The 20,820-nt window shown below is 35.5% G+C and overlaps 1 protein-coding gene across 9 annotated transcripts in view; it reads left to right on the top strand.

Moving 5' to 3' along the window:
• ITCH (itchy E3 ubiquitin protein ligase) overlaps positions 1-20,820 on the top strand; it is a 125,846-nt gene that overhangs the window by 47,731 nt on the left and 57,295 nt on the right. For 7 of the 9 annotated variants that reach the window (XM_032858846.1, XM_032858847.1, XM_032858848.1 and 4 more), the window contains 4 exons: positions 5,146-5,287; positions 8,746-8,870; positions 9,859-9,996; positions 19,316-19,370. In XM_032858846.1, the coding sequence (XP_032714737.1) occupies positions 5,146-5,287; positions 8,746-8,870; positions 9,859-9,996; positions 19,316-19,370 (460 nt within the window). The remainder of the gene's footprint in view (positions 1-5,145; positions 5,288-8,745; positions 8,871-9,858; positions 9,997-19,315; positions 19,371-20,820) is intronic. The other 2 variants (XM_032858853.1, XM_032858845.1) reach the window with 1 other exon arrangement.

Below are 20,820 nucleotides of genomic sequence, written 5' to 3'. Positions count from 1 at the left end.
GAGAGAGCACGAGCAAATGAGAGCACGAGCAGAGGAGAAGGTCAGAGGGAGAGGGGGAATCAGACTCCCCACTGAGCAGGGAGCCCGATTCAGTGCTCCATCCCAAGATCCCAGGATCATGACCTGAGCTGAAGGCAGATGCTTAACTGACTGAGCCATCCAGGCACCCTTCATTCTAATTTTAAGTTTAAAAGAACGAATGGCAAGAATGGCAGTGTTTGTAAAAGATCATTGATGTTTATGTAAAAGTTTAATTTATGGGCGGAATGGAAGTGTTAACATTGTTATGAGGAGGCTAACTGGTGGATCACATATTTAAAATTTTCTTTACCTCTTTGTCCTGTATCCTTCACATTCCTGTCATCAGATTCTGCTGATTTTTACAATTAGATTTTTTGGGTCATCTACTCTTTTTTTCCTGTAATCATATGGCCTGGTCCCTTAATTGTACATAAGTCTGTTTTCTTATGTCCTTCCCTCTCTTTAGCCATTTTCTGTTTATGTTGTACACATAACCTCAGGTATTCTGAACTCACCTGTGTTTTTTATTTGATGCTTGTTGTGTGCTAGCATTATATAATGTGGGCAAAATAAGTAACTTTGTTATTTCCTTGAACTTTCTTTCCTCAGTCTTTACTTAGAACTGATCATTTGAAGAAGAGAAAGCATCTTGATTTTATTATTAATTGGAATTAAATAATACTGCACTTTACCAAATTTACTAGAAGACCGTAATCTCTGATTGCTTGAATAGTAGGAATGCCCTTTTTCCTTGAATTTAAAGTTCAGAGTTTATATAAAATTCTTTCTAGTCAACACATATTTCTGCCACAGAGGTCTTTTGTGGCTTGTCATACCTCTGACCACAAAGTTAGCCCTTGCTTAACTGGTTTTATTTCTTATTCAGCTCATACTGCTAATTTACTGGGTCTCAGCACCCTTACTTGTTTTACCTTGTTCACTGATTAGGTTGGGATAAGCTAAGGATTCACTTTAATTTCTTTATATTTAAGTTGTTAGGGTGCCTGGGTAGTGCATTTGGGTAAGTGTCTGATGCTTGATTTCAGTCGTGATCTCGAGCCCTGTATCAGGCTCCATGTTTAGTGGGGAGTCTGCTTGGGACTCTCTCTCCCTCTCCTTCTGCTGCACCCCCCCCCCAATAAATAAATAAGTCTTTTAAAAGAAATAATAAATTGTCAAAGTTTTTTGTACTGGAGAGTTAGGATGAAGAACCAAAATCATGTCAAAGCATTGACTTTCAGAAAGGATCAAAAGAACATTAATACAAATTTTAAAATTTTTAAAAAGTTTTTTATTTGAGTAATCTCTGTACCCCATGTAGGCCTTGAACTCATGACCCTGAGATCAAGAGTTGCATGCTCTTCTGACTGAGCCATCCAGGTGCCCCAGAAGAACATTAACATATGCCATGAAACTATACACAGTAGATACTGTATGTGTGTATGTAACAATAAAGCAGGGAAACTTGTTTTCTACCATGACTAATCATTGGGTTCAACAGATATGTCAAATGTCTCTCATGTTTAAATTACTAAATGCTATATAAAGACTGTCTACATCTTTGTCATGACAGGGATTACAGTGTTAATTAAACTAAAAACTAGTAAACTTAATAAAAGCAAAGGCAGAATGAAGCGCTGTAGGAACCATACATAAATATGAAAATGCAGAGGAAACGTTGAGACAGTAGCAATTTAACTTCTTAGGTTTAAAGAAGCATTGAATCAGGTCACTTGTTTCTCAAGAAGTAGGATTTTATTAGGTAGGAAAGGAAGAAGGATCATTGTGAGTGGAACTTCCAGAGTAGCATATGAAAATACATAGCCCTTGTGAGGGACAGCAAACAGCTAAGGGTGTTAGAATGCCAGGGGGCTGGGTGGGATTTGGTATAGGAGGAAGCTGAAAAGGTACATAACAATGTAAAATACCCAGAGTTTAAATTTCATTTTTCAGGTATTAGAGAAGTATTTGAAAAGTATTTACATGATCACATCTGTTTTAGGAAGATATTCTAGAAGATGTGAGGTTAAAAATGGAAAATTATTAGAGATCTTTGCATTAGCCTGTGTAACAGTTGATACTGACAATTTTTTGGTTCCCTGTCATACAGTTGACTGTTTTTATTCTTCTTATTTACTCTAGGAATTTAAATTTCGGGAAATAGTAAGTGATCTATTTCCTAATACTAGGACTATAACAAAAAAGGTTTTATGCATTCTAAACTGAGTTTTGGGGGTGCCTGGATGGCTCAGTTAGTTAACTCTTTGCCTTTATTTCAGGTCATGATCTCAGGGTCCTGGCATCAAGCCCCACATCAGGCTCCCTGCTCAGTGGAGAGTCTGCTTCTCCCTCTCTCTCCCTCTCTCTCCCCCTCCGCCCCACTTGTGCGCTCTCTCTCTGTCTCAAATAAATAAATAAACAAACAAACAAACTGGGATTTGAGCACTTAATTTCTCTTGTTCAGGCTTCACAAGTGACCCTTGGGCAAACTCTTAAGTTCTTTTGAGTTTGTCTTTTTATGTGTAAAAATTAAGATGATAGTATCTATCTCACAGACTAGTCTTGATTATTGAAATGACAATGTTTTAAGTCTAGACACATAGCAAACACTGACAGTTGGTGTTAGTTTCCTTTACCCTTCTTATTTTCCCATTTAAAGTTTCCTAAAATGGTTCTATTGGGGTTGGATGGGATTATGTGGCAAAACAACTTCCAAAAGTTTGAATCCTTTTTACCCCCCAAGATTTTATTTATTTGACAGAGAGTGAGCATGCGCACACACAAGCAGGGAGAGCTGCAGGCAGAGGGAGAGGGAGAAGTAGACTCCCTGCCCAGCGGAGAGCCTGATGTGGGACTCTATTCCAGGGCTTTGGAATCATGACCTCAGCTGAAGGCAGGTGCTTAACTGACTGAGCCACCCAGGTGCCCTAAAAAACCACTGAGGGCGGATCATTTCCTTCCTGTCAGGCCTGCATTGCTTTGGTTAATCAGTTTTAGAGGAACGCAAGAACCCCTGAAATACAATGGTGGGCCTTGCATAATTGTTTAGGCTGTTTCACCTTTTCTCAGACCAGAAATATATTAAAAACAAGGGTTTTATTATATTTTTTCTGTGGCAATCCTGTGATTGAATTTTGTTCTGTATTAAGTACTAGAGCTTTATAGTACATATTAATCAGAGATAGGTCTTGTCCCCACTTGAGTATTTTCCGTTCTGAAAAAGACTTCTCAGTGTTTATACTTGGATGTCTCACGCAAATCTCAAATTTTATATGTTCAGTACAATACTCTTGATTTCTTCTTGCCCATGCCACTCCCCTCAAACTTGTTTCCCATATCTTTTCCATCTTATTAAATGATACTATCTTCCATTCCGTTAATCATGCTGGAAACCTGAGAGTTATCATTGCTGCTTCTTTTCTCCAACTTCCTCATGTAATCTAATTCTATTGGTTCTCCTTAGAAAATACTTACTCCTCCCTTACTCCTCCATGAACATATCCATGTTCACCACCAGATCACTGTCATTTCTTGATTAGATGGCTCTAGTAGTCTCTTAACTCCTACTTTTGTTTCCCTTTCATTTTTCCCACAGCAGTGGAATGATCTTTGAGTTTTAGTCTGATCACCTCTGTATTCTCAGTGCCCCAGATAGTACCTGATATATGTAGTAGGCACTTAGTAAATTTGTTGAATAGCACTCTTTTACTTAAAATTCCTCACTGGCTCCTTATTGCCTACTTCAGTAATATCTCTTACAGCTCTTTTTCTTTGTTGACAGATATTTTTTTTGATACTGCATATTGATTTCAAATCTCATTGAACTTTATTACACCAAGTATTATAAAATACTGATGGAGCTCTAATTTATAGAATGTGAATACATTGTTGGAGTACTAACCCTGTAGCTGGCTTACATGCTATCAAAACAAGGCATGTAAGTACCAAAGGGCAGAAGTCTGTGGTACTTGTGATGTCAGGAGATTCATGGCTGCTACCTGGGACTGGACTTGTAGGATGCCCAGACTGTCTGTACTTTAAACTATATATTGATCTTCTTGGGTAGCTGCTATACAGAGGACTCTAACAACTCCAAGGGTCGCTTTACCTTGACAGGTACTGGCATTCTCTGTGCTTTGCAAGGGATTATTTCCATGGCTGTGATCACCTCATTTATGGGGGAGTAATTTCTCATTTGTGGGAACCATGGGGTACTCTGCTGGATACATATCTACTTGTTACACCTTCCAAGGGGCTTCGACAAGGTTATTTTTTGGCAAAAGTGACTAACTCAAGGGTGAAAATGATGGAGTCAGTATCTTAATTAAGATGCATTTTGTAGGAAGCTCTTGCTAATATGAGATATATGAGATGCTAAAAATAATCCTACTTTGTAACTCTCTTCCTCTGGTGGCTTTCCAGCATGCTTAGAATAAAATCCAAATTCCTTATCTGGGCCTACAAAGTTAAATGTGATCTCACCTCATACTTCCCTCTTTGCTATATTTTCCTCAGATATGCCAAGTTTTGTTTTTTGTTTTTGTTTTTTGTTTGTTTTTGTTTGTTTTTTTTTGCTTCTCTCTAGAATGCTCTTCCTACTTCTCATGGCTAATTCCCTGTATTTAGATGTTTGCTCAAAATGCTTCCTCAGAGGCCTTCCTTACTACCAGGTCATATTCTGCCACAGGAGCCTGTTTTTTAGCATATGGACTTCTCTAGCTAGGATATTATCTTCCTGAGAGCCAGAGGCTTTTCTGTATTGTAAACTGCTCTAGTTATAGTTAGAGCAATATCTGGTACATGGTAAGCATTCAAATATTTGTTAACCAGGTTTGTTGCTGTACTTTCCAATTGACATTAGAGTTCTGAGACTGTTGATACCGACATTGGAGGTATATTAATAGTAATTTGGATGCATTATATGGGGGAAGGACTATGTTTATTTACTAGGTTGGGAGGAAATACAAAGGTCATGACTTAATGAAATTAGTAAATATTCTAGAGCAAAACTGCCTCTCTGAGTAAAAGTAATAATGTTCTGTGTAACCTTTATGAAATTAAGTTGATTTGAAGGACGAACTAACATCTTGAATATTTAAATATTTTCCCTTTTCTTTTGCCTAGTCATTTCAGCAAAACTTAAAGAAAATAAAAAGAATTGGTTTGGACCAAGTCCTTATGTGGAAGTCACAGTAGATGGACAGTCAAAGAAGACAGAAAAATGCAACAACACGAACAGTCCCAAATGGAAGCAACCTCTTACAGTGTAGGTTTGAAAGTATTTTCTATAGTATATTTAGTTTAGTAGGTGAACAGAAACGAAGCTTTAAAAATTTCTCGCTTGTTTTCTTTGCTCCTCCTCCTCTTTCATTTTTTTTTTTCTTTCTCCCCTATTCCTAGGACTACTTTCTTTAGTCCCCTTTTGTTTCTCTTTAGATATTTCTTTCTCCAATCTCTCCTTTATCTTCTGTAGGTTAGTTGATGATGGTATCATTACTGCTGCTGAACAGTATCTGGAGAGCCCATGGTCATGGGCCTAGAAAGATTCTTACCAGCTCTTTCCTTAATTTAGAGCTATGAGTAGCTCACTTAATTCTCATTTATTTATTTATTTATTTGAGGGAGTGAGAAAGAGAGAACTCGCATGAGGGGGTGAGGGGGTAGGCGGGGTGGTCGAGGTGGGCAGAGGGAGAGGGAGACCAGACTCCCTGCTGAAGAGGGAGCCTGAGGCAGGGCTGGATCCCAGCACCTGGGATCATGTCCTGAGCTGAAGGCAGACGCTTAATCGACTGAGCCACCCAGGTGTCCCACTCACTTTATTTTTTAGTTTAATTTTTAAAAAAATAGTTTTCTTTTGTGTTTTAATTATAGTGCCCACACAGAACCTACATGGGAGTTTTCTTCCTTTAAAAAAAATGCAAACTTTATTCTATAACTGTTTTTATACTTTACATAGTATGGTTATCTCTCTAGCTGTATATATAGAGATCTAACATACATTATATAGTTCTATAATATTCCATAATAAGAATGGACTGTCATTTATTTTACTAGTTCTCTATTATCACTTGGTTTCTAATGTTGTGTTATTACACAGCATCGCAGTATACATCATGTGCCTGTGTCTGTAATTTGGTGCTGTTATCTGTAGAATGAATTCACCGAAGTAGCAGATAGCTCAGTTTTTAACACTTACTGACAGAGCCCCATATGTTGGTGTTGAATACTCACTGAAGAGAATTACAGATTAATTTTAATGTTTTTACTAAAATGGAAGAAAATGTGATTTAACAACAAATGGACTTCAAAAGAATAATAGCATATTTAGTTTGGGTACCACCTATATTAAAATGTAGCTCAAAATATAATTGGTTGTTACCACATCAAATACACAGAAATTGTTTTTTATTACCTAACGTTGGAATTCTTGCATTTTTTCCCTTAGAGAAGTAAACCAGTGACTAAAGAAAAGTTTTATTTCTAAACGGTGAGATAAGATATTTGAAACTATGTGCTCTTCACATAGTACACACTTATGTGTATAGTATTTATTCCTAATAAATTACAAAACAAATTGGATATACCTAAATTGTTCTTTAACTTTTGGATTTCTAGGGTATCTTTTTTTTTTTTTTTCTTTTCAGCATAACAGAATTCATTGTTTATGCACCAGACCCAGTGCTCCATGTAATACGTGCCCTCCATAATATCTTGATATACTTTATGATGATTTTGAGCAAATGAATGAAATTTAAGAAGTATCATTCTGATGGCTCTCATTTGTATTAATTTCAACAAAGTTTCTTAGACTTTGTTTTTAATTAATGATAGGTTAGAGATTGTCTCTAAATTTTAAATTATGTGAGTAAAATTTTTTTTTTAAAAAGCAAATAAAATCTATTAAAGTTCACAGCCTCCATAATGACTAGAGATGTTCAGCAGAATAACTGAGTATTGACTGAATACTCATCTAGTTTCTCCCAGCTGCTGGCTGTGTTTACTAGATGTGCACTTTGAGGCTCTTAAACTGATGATGTGAATTCTTTAGTGGTTTAAAAGTTAAGAAAAAAGAAACTCTCCCTGTAGCCCCTTAAGGTAGTGCTCTTGTTGAGCCCAGATGTTTGGGGAAACACATAACTCAAGTTTTGAATTTTTAAGTTGCAACAGATTGGTCTGCAATTTTAACGTGGCTTCCATTATAGACATTGTTTCTAGAATTGAAATAATTTAGGTCAGACCATCTTTGACAGTATACTTTATCCTCTCTCAAATTAAAGTAAAATTACTCATTTATTTTATTCTATCCCCACTACGATTTCCCAGATGACTAATGGAGGAATGTTTTCTTGATATGTTCTTCTGAATGTAATATCTGAGAATTTTATTTTATTTTTAAATTTTTAATTTCTAATTTTTTTTCAAGATTTTATTTATTTATCTGACAGGGAGACAGCAGCAGCAGGAATACAAGCAGGGGGAGTGGGAGAGGGAAAGCAGGCCTCCCGCCAAGCAGGGAGCCTGATGCAGGGCTCCATCCCAAGAACCGGGATCATGACCTGAGCTGAAGGCAGTTGCTTAACAACTGAGCTACCCAAGCACCCCCATTAAGAATTTCAAAGAGAAGACTACATTGTCCTTCCCCACCCCACAAAAGAAGAGGCATTGTTAAGATGAGAATTTTTTAGTTTGTTTAAACTGTTAAAATGGTGGTGGAAATATGATGGGGGGATTAGGCATAGGTAGACTTCTGAGAAAGTGTTTATTTGTCCCCCCAGATTTGATCACCTTTTAGAAGGACTGAGTCACCCAGGTGTCCCCAGATAGTATTCTTTTTTTTTTTTTAAAGATTTTATCCATCCATTTGACAGAGATCACAAGTACGCAGAGAGGAAGGGGGAAGCAGGCTCCCTGCTGAGCAGAGAGCCCGGTGCTGGGCTCTGTCCCAGGGCCCTGAGATCATGACCTGAGCCAAAGGCAGAGGCTCAACCCACTGAGCCACCCAGGTGACTCCTTCTCCCCTCCCAGATAGTATTCTATATAAGCATTTGGCAAGGTGCAAGTGAGTCTATATTTGACGGTTATCACAGACACTTTGCTTCTAATAGTGTGAAATTTAGGGTATTTAACATAATCCTCAAATCATGTAGCTGACCGAAGAACTTTTTTTTTCTCAAGACTGAGGAAGTTTTCAATACGGATTTTAATGCCAGACTTTGTTCAAATTACAGGCTGCCATTGACTAGCTAGCTAGCTGTGCAATGTTGGGTAATTTGCTTAACTTCTCTGAATAGCAGTTTCTATATCTGAAGATGGGGTGGTAATTCCCATCTCTTGTGGTTGCTTTGAGGATTAAATGATATAACCTCAGGCTTATCACTACCTGACCTAAAATAGGGATTTAATTTATAAATTAACTTTTTTATACTATTGAAATAAAACTAGATTTCTAACAGTTTGTAGCATGATAGGCAGTTTTACTTTTATTGATGATGCGTGAAGTTGCCCCTGTAGTTCAACTACAAGTGAAAATGACGATATGAGCATGTAGCATTCAGGTGTTTTCCATTAGGTTATAGAAAATGGGCAATATTGGTTGTACAGTAAACTCTTAAGGTCTACAGTTAAAATATCTTAGACATTAAAATTTAATTGCAATTTATTTAGGATCTATTGTAATTATTTTAATGAAAACAATACATACTTTTTACCCTTCTTTGCTTTTAGTATCGTCACCCCTGTGAGTAAATTACATTTTCGTGTATGGAGTCACCAGACACTGAAATCTGATGTTTTGTTGGGAACTGCTGCATTAGATATCTTTGAAACCTTAAAGTCAAACAACATGAAACGTATGTATGTAAAAGTAACAGAAATTGTGCTAGGCTATTTGTTTTTCTGTATGAAATTCATATGTAAAAGATACAGAATGACTATGTTCACTATTTGTTTTTAAGCTTACTTGGTTATAATATTAATGAGAAGAACCTTGAACTATTTATTTAAAGCATTCCAAATAACCTTGGTGTAGCCATTCATTTTTGACCCAGTATTTTTCATAAATTTAAAATATTATATACTCAATTATGGAAAACTAAAAAATACAGAGCAGAAATGAAGGAAAAATGTAATCCCATTTCAGAGACAAATATGGTTAATATTTTGGCAGATTTTCTTTTCAAATACTTTGAAAATTTACTAATTTTAGATGGCTGTGGTTTTATTTGAGTGTATGTATATATAAAATACAGATATAATAAACTTGAAACGTTTGTCTTTATTAGTATTATGATTTTAAAATATAGATATTTTTCTTCCCCCTTGACTAGCTAAAACATACTTCCTAAATCTCATTTAAGAGATATAATCCATTTTTTTTTTTTTAGTTGGTTCCATGCCCAGCGTGGAGCCCATCACAGGGCTTGAACTCATGACCCTGAGTGTTAAGACCTTAGCTGAGATCAAGAGTTGAAAGCTTCACCAACTGAGCAACTCAGGTGCTCTGAGACACAATCCATTCTTATGTTACATGTTTTCACTCAATAAAATTCAGGCATATGTTGCTGAATAATCCTGCTGACTTATTTTATGCAAGGATGGAATGAATATAACAGATGATTGAGCTAGTTAGTATTTTACATTATGGATATCAAGCATTAGCAAATTTCGTTCTGTTTTTTAAATGTTTTGTGTCAGAAGGCCTGAAACCTCAGTGAAATATACTAAAAACAATTTATAAACACATAAATATCAAGTTTTTCTGACGTTCTTTTTAACAGTTAAGATGACTTAAAGAAAGAAAAAATGATCATTTTGTTCTGTAATTATATTCTTTTACAGTTGAGGAAGTAGTTGTGACTTTACAGCTTGTAGGTGACAAAGAGCCGACAGAGACAATAGGAGACTTGTCAGTTTGTCTTGATGGGCTGCAGTTAGATTCTGAAGTTGTTACCAATGGTGAAACTACATGTTCAGAAAGTAAGTAATCACTTTTTCTATAGGCTCTTTAATGATTCTTAACATTAGCCACCAAAGAATGCTGATGTAATCAGTGCTGTTCTTTTTCACCTTAAAAAAATTACTTCCTTTTTGAAAGGAGACATTGATTATTTTAAACATTTTCCTTTTATTGTGTTGTTTCTGTGAATAAAACATTTTTCTGTAAGTTGAAAAGCTAACCACAGAAAAGTTGAATCACAGTTCACTGTGTAATGAGTAGACTTATAAAGTATTTATTTTATAGGCCAGTAATCACAGTTAATATGACTTATGATGCTACATCTCCTCCAGTGCCAGTGGCTGACATAATTTGCCTGCAGCAATATCTGGTTGAATATAAATTTGATGCAAAATCCCGCTTAGTGCTTAGTAATCCTACTTAGTACTGTACCAGACTGCCAATACAAGCTGAAGTCCATTTGCCATTCCTATGCCATTTTCTGTAGGCTACATTTATAAAGCCATCTTTGTGTTACAATAATAACAAAATCAATTCATTATATGTATGCCATTATATCTTACAAATTATGATTTACTAGTTTTTGTTAAAGGGAATAAGAAACATGAAACAACAGTAATTAAAAGAAGTTTGGCACCTGAATTAGTGCCTGTATAGCTAGCATGCTTAATAAAACTACTTCTTAGTGGATTCCTCCTAGATACTCAAGTGAAACTTAAAGGCCCCAAGACAAAGAGAAGATTAATGGTTTTCTTGATTAGTCTGACAAAGTTTTTGTTTATTTATTAGGAACTACATTATGAAACATTTTGCAGTTGTCAGGTGTTACTATTCTTCCGTTTCTGCTTTGGAAAACTTCCTTCCTACTTTTTTAACTTGTGAAATTTTTTTTTTAAAGATTTTATTTATTCATTTGAGACAGAGATACAGAGATAAAGATACAGACCGAGATACAGCTTTTTTAATAGCAGGACCTTCAAGATAGTCTCAGTGTATCTTCCAGGTTGGGTCTTTGAGATTAATGAGGGTGGAGAGAAATTTCTGAAATGATCATACTGTACTGCTTCAGAGTTGACAGGTTCATTTTAATTGACTGCCATTCACAGGAGCTCTGAATAGTCAATTTTTCTAGAGATTAGAATTCTGGAAGATAACATACAACTTAAATTTCATTGTTAAGGGGCGCCTGGGTGGCTCAGTAGGTTAGAGCCTCTGCCTTCAGCTCAGGTCACGATCCCAGGGTCCTGGGATCGAGCCCCGCATCGGGCTCTCTGCTCAGCAGGGAGCCTGCTTCCTCCTCTCTCTCTGCCTGCCTCTCTGCCTACTTGTGATCTCTGTCTGTCAAATAAATAAATAAAGTCTAAAAAAAAAAAATTTCATTGTTAAATTGCTCTAAACTCAGTATTTATAGCTTCCCAAGTTTTTTTAATGCCCTACAAGTTGAAACTATTAATGCAGAATATTTAATAATTAACAAAACATATTTGTCTTCATATTTCAGAGTAGAACCTAAACTGCATATTTATACTTACTTTAATGTTTATTGCCCATGGAAGTGAACAGTTCTATGTCACCAGTTTTCCACTCAGCTAGGAAAATAATTGATAGAATTTTAACCTGCTACTTAGAAAGAGGTTTTTAGCTGGAAAATCACAGTGGTTGCCAAATAAAATAGCTGCCAGTTTTTGAATGCTTGCTGTGTGCCAACCACTATGTTGGTGTGTTTACATATATACTCATTTAACCATCATAGCTTTGTAAGGCATAACCTATATTTTGCATATAAGGAAAGTGAGGTTCTGATCATTTAAATAGTAAGTCCAACATCTTACCAGCTAGTATGATGCAGAGTCAAGACTGAAACACAAATATTTATTGATGTTTCCTATTCTTTCCAATTGGTTTCACACTTAAAAACCTAGAAATTTTGAATCACATCATGAATTGTAAGCAAACAAACAAAATCCAGTTCCTTTCACAAGCATGTGTGATAGAAACTACCCTTTATTGTTCTTTGGTTCCATTTCTGTAACTTTAACTGCAAGCTAGAAATGAAAATTAGAGTTTAGTACTAAAATTGAATTTCTAGTACCTGCAGTTGTTTGGTTGGATGAGAACTGGGGGGATGAGGGAGATTGCTTTTGTATTCCAGTAATTTTCTACTGTTAAAGATTTTTAGATTTTTTTTCCCTAAGGATGTTAGAAGTTTTGTTTTTGTTTTTTAAGAAAGATTTTATTTTTAAGTACTGTCTACACCCAACGTGGGACTTGAACTTACAACCCTGAGATCAAGAGTCACATGCTCTACTGACTGAGCCAGCCAGGAGCCTCAGTTAGAAGTTTTTGGGGTTTTGTTTTGTTTTTTAAAGATTTTATTTATTTATTTGACAGAGTGAGAGAGATCACAAGTTAGAGAGGCAGGCAGACAGAGAAGGGGAAGCAGGTTCCCTGCTGAACAGAAAAGCCAATGCGGGGCTCAATCCCAGGACCTTGAGATCATGACCTCAGCTGAAGGCAGAGGCTTAACCCACTGAGCCACCCAGGTGCCCCTAGAAGTACTTTTGTGGAAGAACACATAGGATGGTTCCTAGAAGAAATTTGTTCTTATAGATGTAAATATTTTTGGTTAAGTTTTAAATAATACTTATGAAAAGAAATCACTGTCTGAAGTTTAGTATTAAGAGTCATCAAATAATAGCTTGCTATATATTTAAATATACTGTGAAAGTTGGTTTTCCTGATGGGACAGTATTATCTCTTTGGGTACCTAGAAATTTTTGGTCATTGTTCTTGGTGGATAAATTTTCTTTCTTTTTTTTTCTTTTTCTTTCTTTTTTTTTTTTTTTTTTTTTTTTTTTTTTCAGATTTTTTTTTTTTTTTTAAGATTTATTTTTATTTGGCAGGGAGAGGGGCAGAGGGAGAGAGAGTCTCAAGCAGATTCCACACTGAACCTAGAGCCCCATCTCTCAACCCTGAGATCACAATCTAAGCCAAAACCAAGAGTCAGATGCTTAACCAACTATGCCACCCAGGCACCCCTGGTGGATAAATATTCTAAAAATGGCAATTACATAAGTAGACCTTTTTTAAGTGAAGCAAAATTTTCTCAGCATGTTTGTTTTTTCTTTCCACTTATCTTCAAGCTGTATTTGAAAACTAGAGAGCTTTCTATCCCCACTCCAATTTCCCATCCCCTGCTCTGGCTCAGAGAACACTTTTAATATGCAAATGAGTTTTAGTTATAGTTGTCACATTTTCTTTGGTAGTCTTTCTTATTTCTCTGGCTTAGAAAATAATTTCATAATTTGCTCTGGTGTTCTCTTCTACTTAAGTACAGCATTAATAGTCTTTTATGAATCTCTGGGAAGAATCCTTTAGTTAGATAGACTTATTGTTTTAGCACTCAGTTCTAAATTAACAAATTGAGTGTAGGCAGTTGTTCATATCTGCAAGTACTTCCCATTCATCTATTTTTACCTCTTGGGCTGCTGGTGGTGGTAGGTTATTAATTTAACACCTGTCTTCCCAAATATACCATTGAAAAGTATTAATGTCAAAGACATTATTTTTCCTAAAAAAAAAAATCTATTTTAGTTATAAATTCATGATTATAAAATGGGAGTATACTCTTGTAAAGATCTTTATTCTTTACCATGTGTATTCTTGATATATATAAAATTATTTTAGGGATAAGTTTTTTAGCACATGAGACCTTTGGTTCTTATTGTGTGTGTTCCATTTTGACTTTATCTTACTTTCTTGCATTAGACTCTAGTTTTTGTGGTCTCTTTTAATTTTAATGTAAATAGCCATTTTTGTGTGAATATGTAATGTTTGCTTATCAGTATAATAAATTCTAAGAAACTAGCTGAAATTTTTTGCTTTACCAAATATTATTTGTAATTACTAGATCTCAGTAAGGTCTGGGCACCAACTAATTATTTTATGGAGGGAAACTTATTTGACTTATCTTTGACTTTTTCTATGTATGCTCAGGATATGAACGAGTTTGCCCTCCTCAAGAAACTAGGAAAACTCTCCACTAGTTCTACTTTAAAATCCAAGTATTGAAACAGCTGAAGAGGGTAATAAAGAGCTAAATCTTAGTGTCCTCCCAATCTCCCCTGTGTCTCATTAGTTGAACCCAATGCAAGGTAGAGCCAAAGAAGCCAGTTAGTGATTAATGTATGTCCTACAGGTTACACCTGTCAGGCACAGAGCAGGAAGAAAAGGCTGGAGAGTGATGTTCACCCCTATTCTCCCTTGCTTTTTTTTTTTTTTCTTCTTCTTCTTCTTCTTTTTTTTTTTTTTAATACACAGCCAGAGTAGTTTTGAGAAAACATAAGAAAGACCTTGTCAGATGTCTGCCCCAGTGATTTTCTATAGCACCTTAGAAGTCGTTAAAGCCTGTGTGGTCTGACATCCAAAGCTCTTCTACTTTAATGGCTTCATCTCTTACTTACTCTTTTATGCAATTTTCTTGAGTGACACCACTCTCCTTGTGGTTTCTTGAACACTCCAGGAACGTGCCTGCTTTAGGGCCATTAAAGGTTTCTTCCGTCGGCTTGAGCTCTCTTCCTTCAGTATTCCGTGTGATTCACTTCAGGATTTACTTGGATGTCACCCTCTCTGCAAGGTCGTTCCTGGCCATCTGTCTGATGTTTCGACAGCCCTCTCATCAAATCCTGATGTACTTTTCTCCGTAGAAAAATTCTATTTTCTATCTATTTCTATTTCTATTTGCCGTCTATTATATTTTACATTATATGTAGCTTTAATATATTTAGTTTAATGTGAGTTCCCTGAGGATAGGGGTCGTTTTTTTCTGTTTTCCTGATGTTTTCCCAGTTTCTAGATCAGGGTTGACACAAGAAGATGCTTGATAAATACTTGTTTATCAAATGAATAAAACCAAAAAAAGGATATCATCCTTTTCCTAAGTTTTTTCCTATAATAAAATATTTGAAATCCAGAAAAACAAACAAAAAAATCCAAGTATTAAGGCTATAATATGATCATTGTTGGTTTAGAGTAAGATTTTGCTGTATTTTTCATCCTTTTTTTTAAATTTACAAAACACTGACATATTCTCATATACAGCATATATAAAACACATATCTCATTTTATAACATATATTCTTTTATTATGTATAATATATAAACCAGCATAATAGAATTATGCACACATGAACTACTACATAACTTAGAAATTAGAACATTAATAACATCATGGCATCCACCTGTATTTCCCTCCCTATAGCATTCCTTGTCTTTCCCCTACAGATAATCACTACTCTGAATATTGAATTTATTTCCTTGCTTAAAATTTTAAAGATTTTTTTATTATTTTTAAGTGATCTAAGCCAGCCAGATGCTCCTAAAAAATTTTTAATACATATGCATATCCCTAAACAGTGTATTACTTGCCCTTTTTCTTGAGCTCTTTGAATATAGATTTTGCCTTTTAAGATTTATCCATATTACTGTTTCTGTAATTTATTTTCATTGCTGTATGATAATCTGTTAGGTGAATATACCATAATTTATCCATTTTTATATCAAAAGACATTTGGTTTCTTTCTAGTTTTTTGCCATTATGAATAGTCATAGATTGAATATTTCTGCATTTATACATTTATATGTCTCTTGGTACACAGGTTGAAGAGTCTGTGTAGGATGTATACATGGGAATGGAATTGGTACATATTGATATGTGCATTTTCAGATTTATAGCATTTATTGTTTTTCCAAATATGGCCCTTTTTTGTTGTGATTCTTTTAATTGAGGTGAAATTTGTACAACATACAGTTAACCTTATAAAGTAATACAATTCAGTGGCATTTATTGTATTCATAATTAGTATCCACCACCTCTAATTTCAAAACTCTGTCATTACCCAGAAAAATAAACCATTGTCCATTCTATAATCACTCCCAATCCCCCCCCCCACCCCAGCCACCTGGTAAACACTAATCTGCTTTCTGTCTCTGTGGATTTGCCTATTCTGGATATATTATAAAGAAGAAACCATATAGTATGTGACCTTTTGTGTCTGGATTCTTAGCATATTGTTTTTGAGGTTTATCAAGTTGAAGCATGTATCAGTACTTCCCTTTTTTGTGGCTGAATAATATTCCATTGTATGTATATGCCAGTTTGTTTATCCTTTTCATCCACTGGTGGACATGTGACTTATTTTTCCACCGTTGCCTATTAATGAGTCATAAATAATGATGCTATAAACATTTGTGTGCAAGTTTCTTTGTGCATATGTTTTCATTTCTCTTGGGTATATTCCTAGGAATGGAATTGCTGGTGCTTATTTGATAGTTTATTGTTTTTTCCTTGTTAATTTTCTTTTGATACTTTTTTTTAATGTTCTCCATTTGAAAATTCTAATATATGTGTATATAAAAAGAAAATTCCAGTATCAGAAATCTTTGGAGAGATGTATTTATGTCTCTCCTTCCTTGAGGCTTGTTTTTTTACATGTTTGCTACTCTTTGATTGCCAGTTTTATTTTTTATTGTAGTCTTTGGGAATCTTAGGGGCCTAAATTGGGGATTAATTGCCCCAGAGAAAATTTCTTTTGCTTTTGGTAGTGCTAGGGTGTGCTACATACCTGGGAACACTTCAGCTCCTTTAGAGGATCCCAGACCTTTGTTTCTGATCCATCTCAGAGCTGATAATAGCCATCAGGATAACTTTTTTTTGTTCCCCCTCTTATTTGCTTCTTGTACCCTGTTCCTGCTCTAGTATCAGTTCACTTGTTTGTTTGGCTTTTAAGATTACTAGGCACCCAGGAAATAGAACAGTGTGTTAAATAGCTTTGTCTACCAGCTAGTTATTTTGTGGCAGGACAGCCCTTTTGGGTAGCTCCCTGAATAGAAGAGATCTTTGTAGATGTTCTTCCAAAGTGTCCTGTGGGTAATATGTGTGCATTTAGAAAAACGATCATTTTTTGTTGAGGAAATTTGGAGTAGGAATGCTTTAAAAGAACAATACATTTGTAAAATGCAAACTTTAAGTATGGTCATTGTTTCCTTCTTGGACATTCATTGTATAAGTGTCAGATATTTTGTGCCTTTTAAAAAAACTATTCTCTGGAAACACAAGATTAGGTCTATTTAATTTATGCCATACAGTTCATAGTTATGTCTTCACCTCTGTATTGAAGTGAAATAAAAGATCGAACAAAATGGCCCTTGTCTATAGTTACTGATGAAATGTAACATTGAGGGCGCCTGGGTGGCTCAGTGGGTTAGGCCTCTGCCTTGGGCTCAGGTCATGATCTCAGGTTCCTGGGATCGAGTCCCACATTGGGCTCTCTGCTCAGCAGGGAGCCTGCTTCCTTCTCTCTCTCTGCCTGCCTCTCTGCCTATTTGTGATCTCTGTCAAGTAAATAAGTAAAATCTTAAAAAAAAAGAAGCGAATTTGAGAGATAGTGATAGCTAATACTTATAGAGGGCTTATGTGCTGGGCACTGCTCTAAATATTTATGCTTAATCCTCACAACTATTCTATGAAGTAGGTATCCTTATTGTCTCCATTTTGTGTGAGGTAAAATAAAAAGCACAGGAAAATTAAGTGTACTTTTCTAAAGTCATGAAGTTAGTACATGATGGAAGCTATGATGCAGACCAGGCAGTCTGGCCTCAGAGTCCATGTGATTAAATACTATGCTTCTTTGCAATATAAGAAGTTTAGAAGCGGCATTTATTGGTAGATTTAAAAAGAATATTCCAAACGACTTTCTTAATTTTTGAGATAGGTGGGATACTAATTGTCCGATTTTAGTAACACTGTATATTTTTATTTCCTTTTCTGATTTCATTTGTCTCATCAGCTATTTTAGGTGAATATAGTCTATATAAAAATAAGGTTTTGTTTTTGTTTTCTTAAAGATTTTATTTATTTATTTGACAGGCACAGCAAGAGAGGGAACACAAGCAGGGGGCATGGGAGAGGGAGAAGCAGGCCTCCCGCTGAACAGGGAGCCTGATGTGGGGCTTGATCCCAGGATCCTGGGATCATGACCCAAGTGGAACGCAGACATCTAACAAATGAGCCATCCAGGACCCCCTAAAAATAATTCTTGTAAAACTGAAATGTGCCCGTTTTAGCTAAAATGCATTTCATTGTACCATGTTTTTAAAACCATTTTTAACTGTTTCATTGAGGTGTATTTTATATTTCATAAAATGTACTCATTGCAAGTCTACAACTTAATGCTTTTTAGTAATTTAATTGAGTGATCCAGCCATTACTGTAAATCAGGATTAGAACATTTTTATCCCCCTGGCAAGATCCCTCTTATTTACACAAAATTCTGTTCTCACCTCTAAACCAGGCAACCACTTATCTATCTTATCTCCAAAAATTTGTCTTTTCTGAATATTTCATTACCATACAACACTAGTAAAATACTGTTGACTTTATTTCCTTATGCTTTTGTACTTTTTATGCCCCCACTTTTTTTAATGTAATATTTCTAGATAAGATATACCTGCCAACATTGCTGAGGTGATATAATGTAGTGGTGATTCAGCATTTTTTTAATGAATTATTCATTAATTATGCCTTGGAGCAACAGCAGTTATGATTTTACTGTTTAAAACTACGACTGTATTAAGGGACTATTGTTCTTTAACTACAATGAGGCAGACTGTTAAACTTGAATTCTTGTTTCTGCGTTTTATAGTTTTTCCTTCTCTGCCTACTATTTTTCTACAATCACTGTGCCTGCTCTTTAATATTTTTCTAGTGCACAGGCCCCTACTGAATCCTCAGAATAATTACCATGAATAAAATTTGAAGAAAATGTGAAATTTGTGGCATTAATTTGCCACTTTGAGATTAATTGGTACCTTTCCTGTTCTTGTAGTTGTTTGCCAGGCCCTTGCATTAGAGAGATGTTACTAGTTTTTTTTATTTTCAGAATCTGTTTTTTTATCCATTATCCTGATGGTGATCAGAATTTTTTGTGAGGTTTTTAGAATATAAAAGATGGCTGAAGTATTAGATTTGAATTAGAATCAAACAAACAAAAAATAAATACAAATCTTGAGAAAAAAAAAGAATCAAGCAGACATACATTTCAAAAGGCATAAGTAGGACATGAGTAATAATACCTTGACTAATTGACATCTCTTACATGTAGTAAGCATTGGAACAACATTTTGGTAAAACATTTCTAATTTCAGTCACATGAACATATATCACATTTTCCTTGAAATTTAAGTTATAGTATATTTACAATATTTAATGAAAGGCTTTGCATGTTTAGGAAGAAGGTGAAAAACACTTTTTGAATTTCATTTTCTGTGTAAATTTTATTGATGTTAAAGGTGCTTCACAGAGTGATGATGGCTCCAGACCCAAGGATGAAACAAGGTAAGAGTTCACTTTTTGCTTTACTATAGAATATGAGAAGAGATAAGGGAGAATGAATATTAATTGTAGTCAGAATTTTAGTTTGACTAAAACAAAAGTTTAGACTGCTACAAGAATAAATGAGGGTCAAAAAATTCAGGACTCAGGCACCTGGCTGGCTCAGTGCCTGGAGCATGCATTTCTTGATCTCAGGATTGTGAATTTGAGCCCCACCTTCGGTGTAGAGATTAGTTTAGGAAAAAAAATCTTTAAAAAAAAATTCAGGGCTCAGGGTAAGAAAGGAAATATTTATGAATGTTTCAGGACTCTTAGCTCATCTGACTGCAGTTCTCCAGATTAGGACAAGGATACCTGAATTGCTAGTCCTTCTTTCAGTTTATAGAAAGTGAATATATATTGTCACTTTTCCAACAGCAGGGAGTTCCAAATCCTAGGGCCATCATTGGACTGTTAAATTTTTTTTCCTAGGAAAGCTGAGATGTAAGCTTTGGGTATATAAGAAGGTCATCATGATCTGTGGTATCTTTTGGGCCTTTTTTGAAGGAGCAGAGATTTGTACCAGCTGTTCACTATTACCCTAGATTGAGCACTTTTTTTTTTTTTTTTTTTTTTTTTAAGATTTTATTTATTTGAGAGAGAGCATGAGGGGGCCGGTCGGGAAGGAGGGGCACAGGAAGAGGGACAAGCAGACTCCCTGCTGAGTATGGAGCCCAAAGAGCTTAATCCCAGGACCGTAAGAGCATGACCTGAGCCCAAGACAGGGACTTAACTGACTGAGTCACCCAGATACCCCGGTACTATTTTTTTAAGTTTGTTTGTTTATTAATATATAATGTATTATTTGTTTCAGTTTATGAATTTTTTTTATTAATCTTTGTACCCAACGTGGGCCTCAAACTCATGATTCCCAGTTCAAGAGTCAAATGCTCTTCTGACTGAGCCAGCCAGGTGCCAATAGATTCAGCAGTTTCATGTGCCTATCTGCTTTGAGGTCTAGGGTCTGAAAAATGTTGAATGCCTTGGGTTGTGTTAACGGACTTAAACTTTTATTTTAAAATTTTTTCAAAGATTTATTTCTTTGAGAGAGAGAGAGAGAGAATCTTAAGCGCACTCCCTGCCGAGCACAGAGCCTGATGCAGGGCTCCATTCTAGGACCCTGAGATCATGATCTGAGCCAAAATCAAGAGTTGGCCCAGCCACGTAACGGACTGAGCCAACCAAGTGCACCCTGACTTAAATTTTAAGTGTACAGTGGTTGTCCTAGAAGCTGGTAATGGGAGATAAACTTAGAAAAGGAAATGCTCCTAGTCTTAAAGCAGTAAGTAATGTATCTTAAAGAGTTAGAAAATCCCATTGGATTCTTTGTTTTTCCCAAACTGAGTAAGCAGTAAATAGGAAGATGGTGAACCACGGAAGTCATGGTCAGAGGAAAAGAATAGAAAAGCAGTGT

The sequence above is a fragment of the Lontra canadensis genome, unplaced genomic scaffold (genome assembly GCF_010015895.1).
Source record: "Lontra canadensis isolate GAN:19392208 unplaced genomic scaffold, GSC_riverotter_1.0 scaffold16, whole genome shotgun sequence".
Taxonomy (NCBI): Eukaryota; Metazoa; Chordata; class Mammalia; order Carnivora; family Mustelidae; genus Lontra; species Lontra canadensis.
Note: the sequence above shows the minus strand (reverse complement) of the source record. Positions and strands in the feature narration are given on the sequence as shown.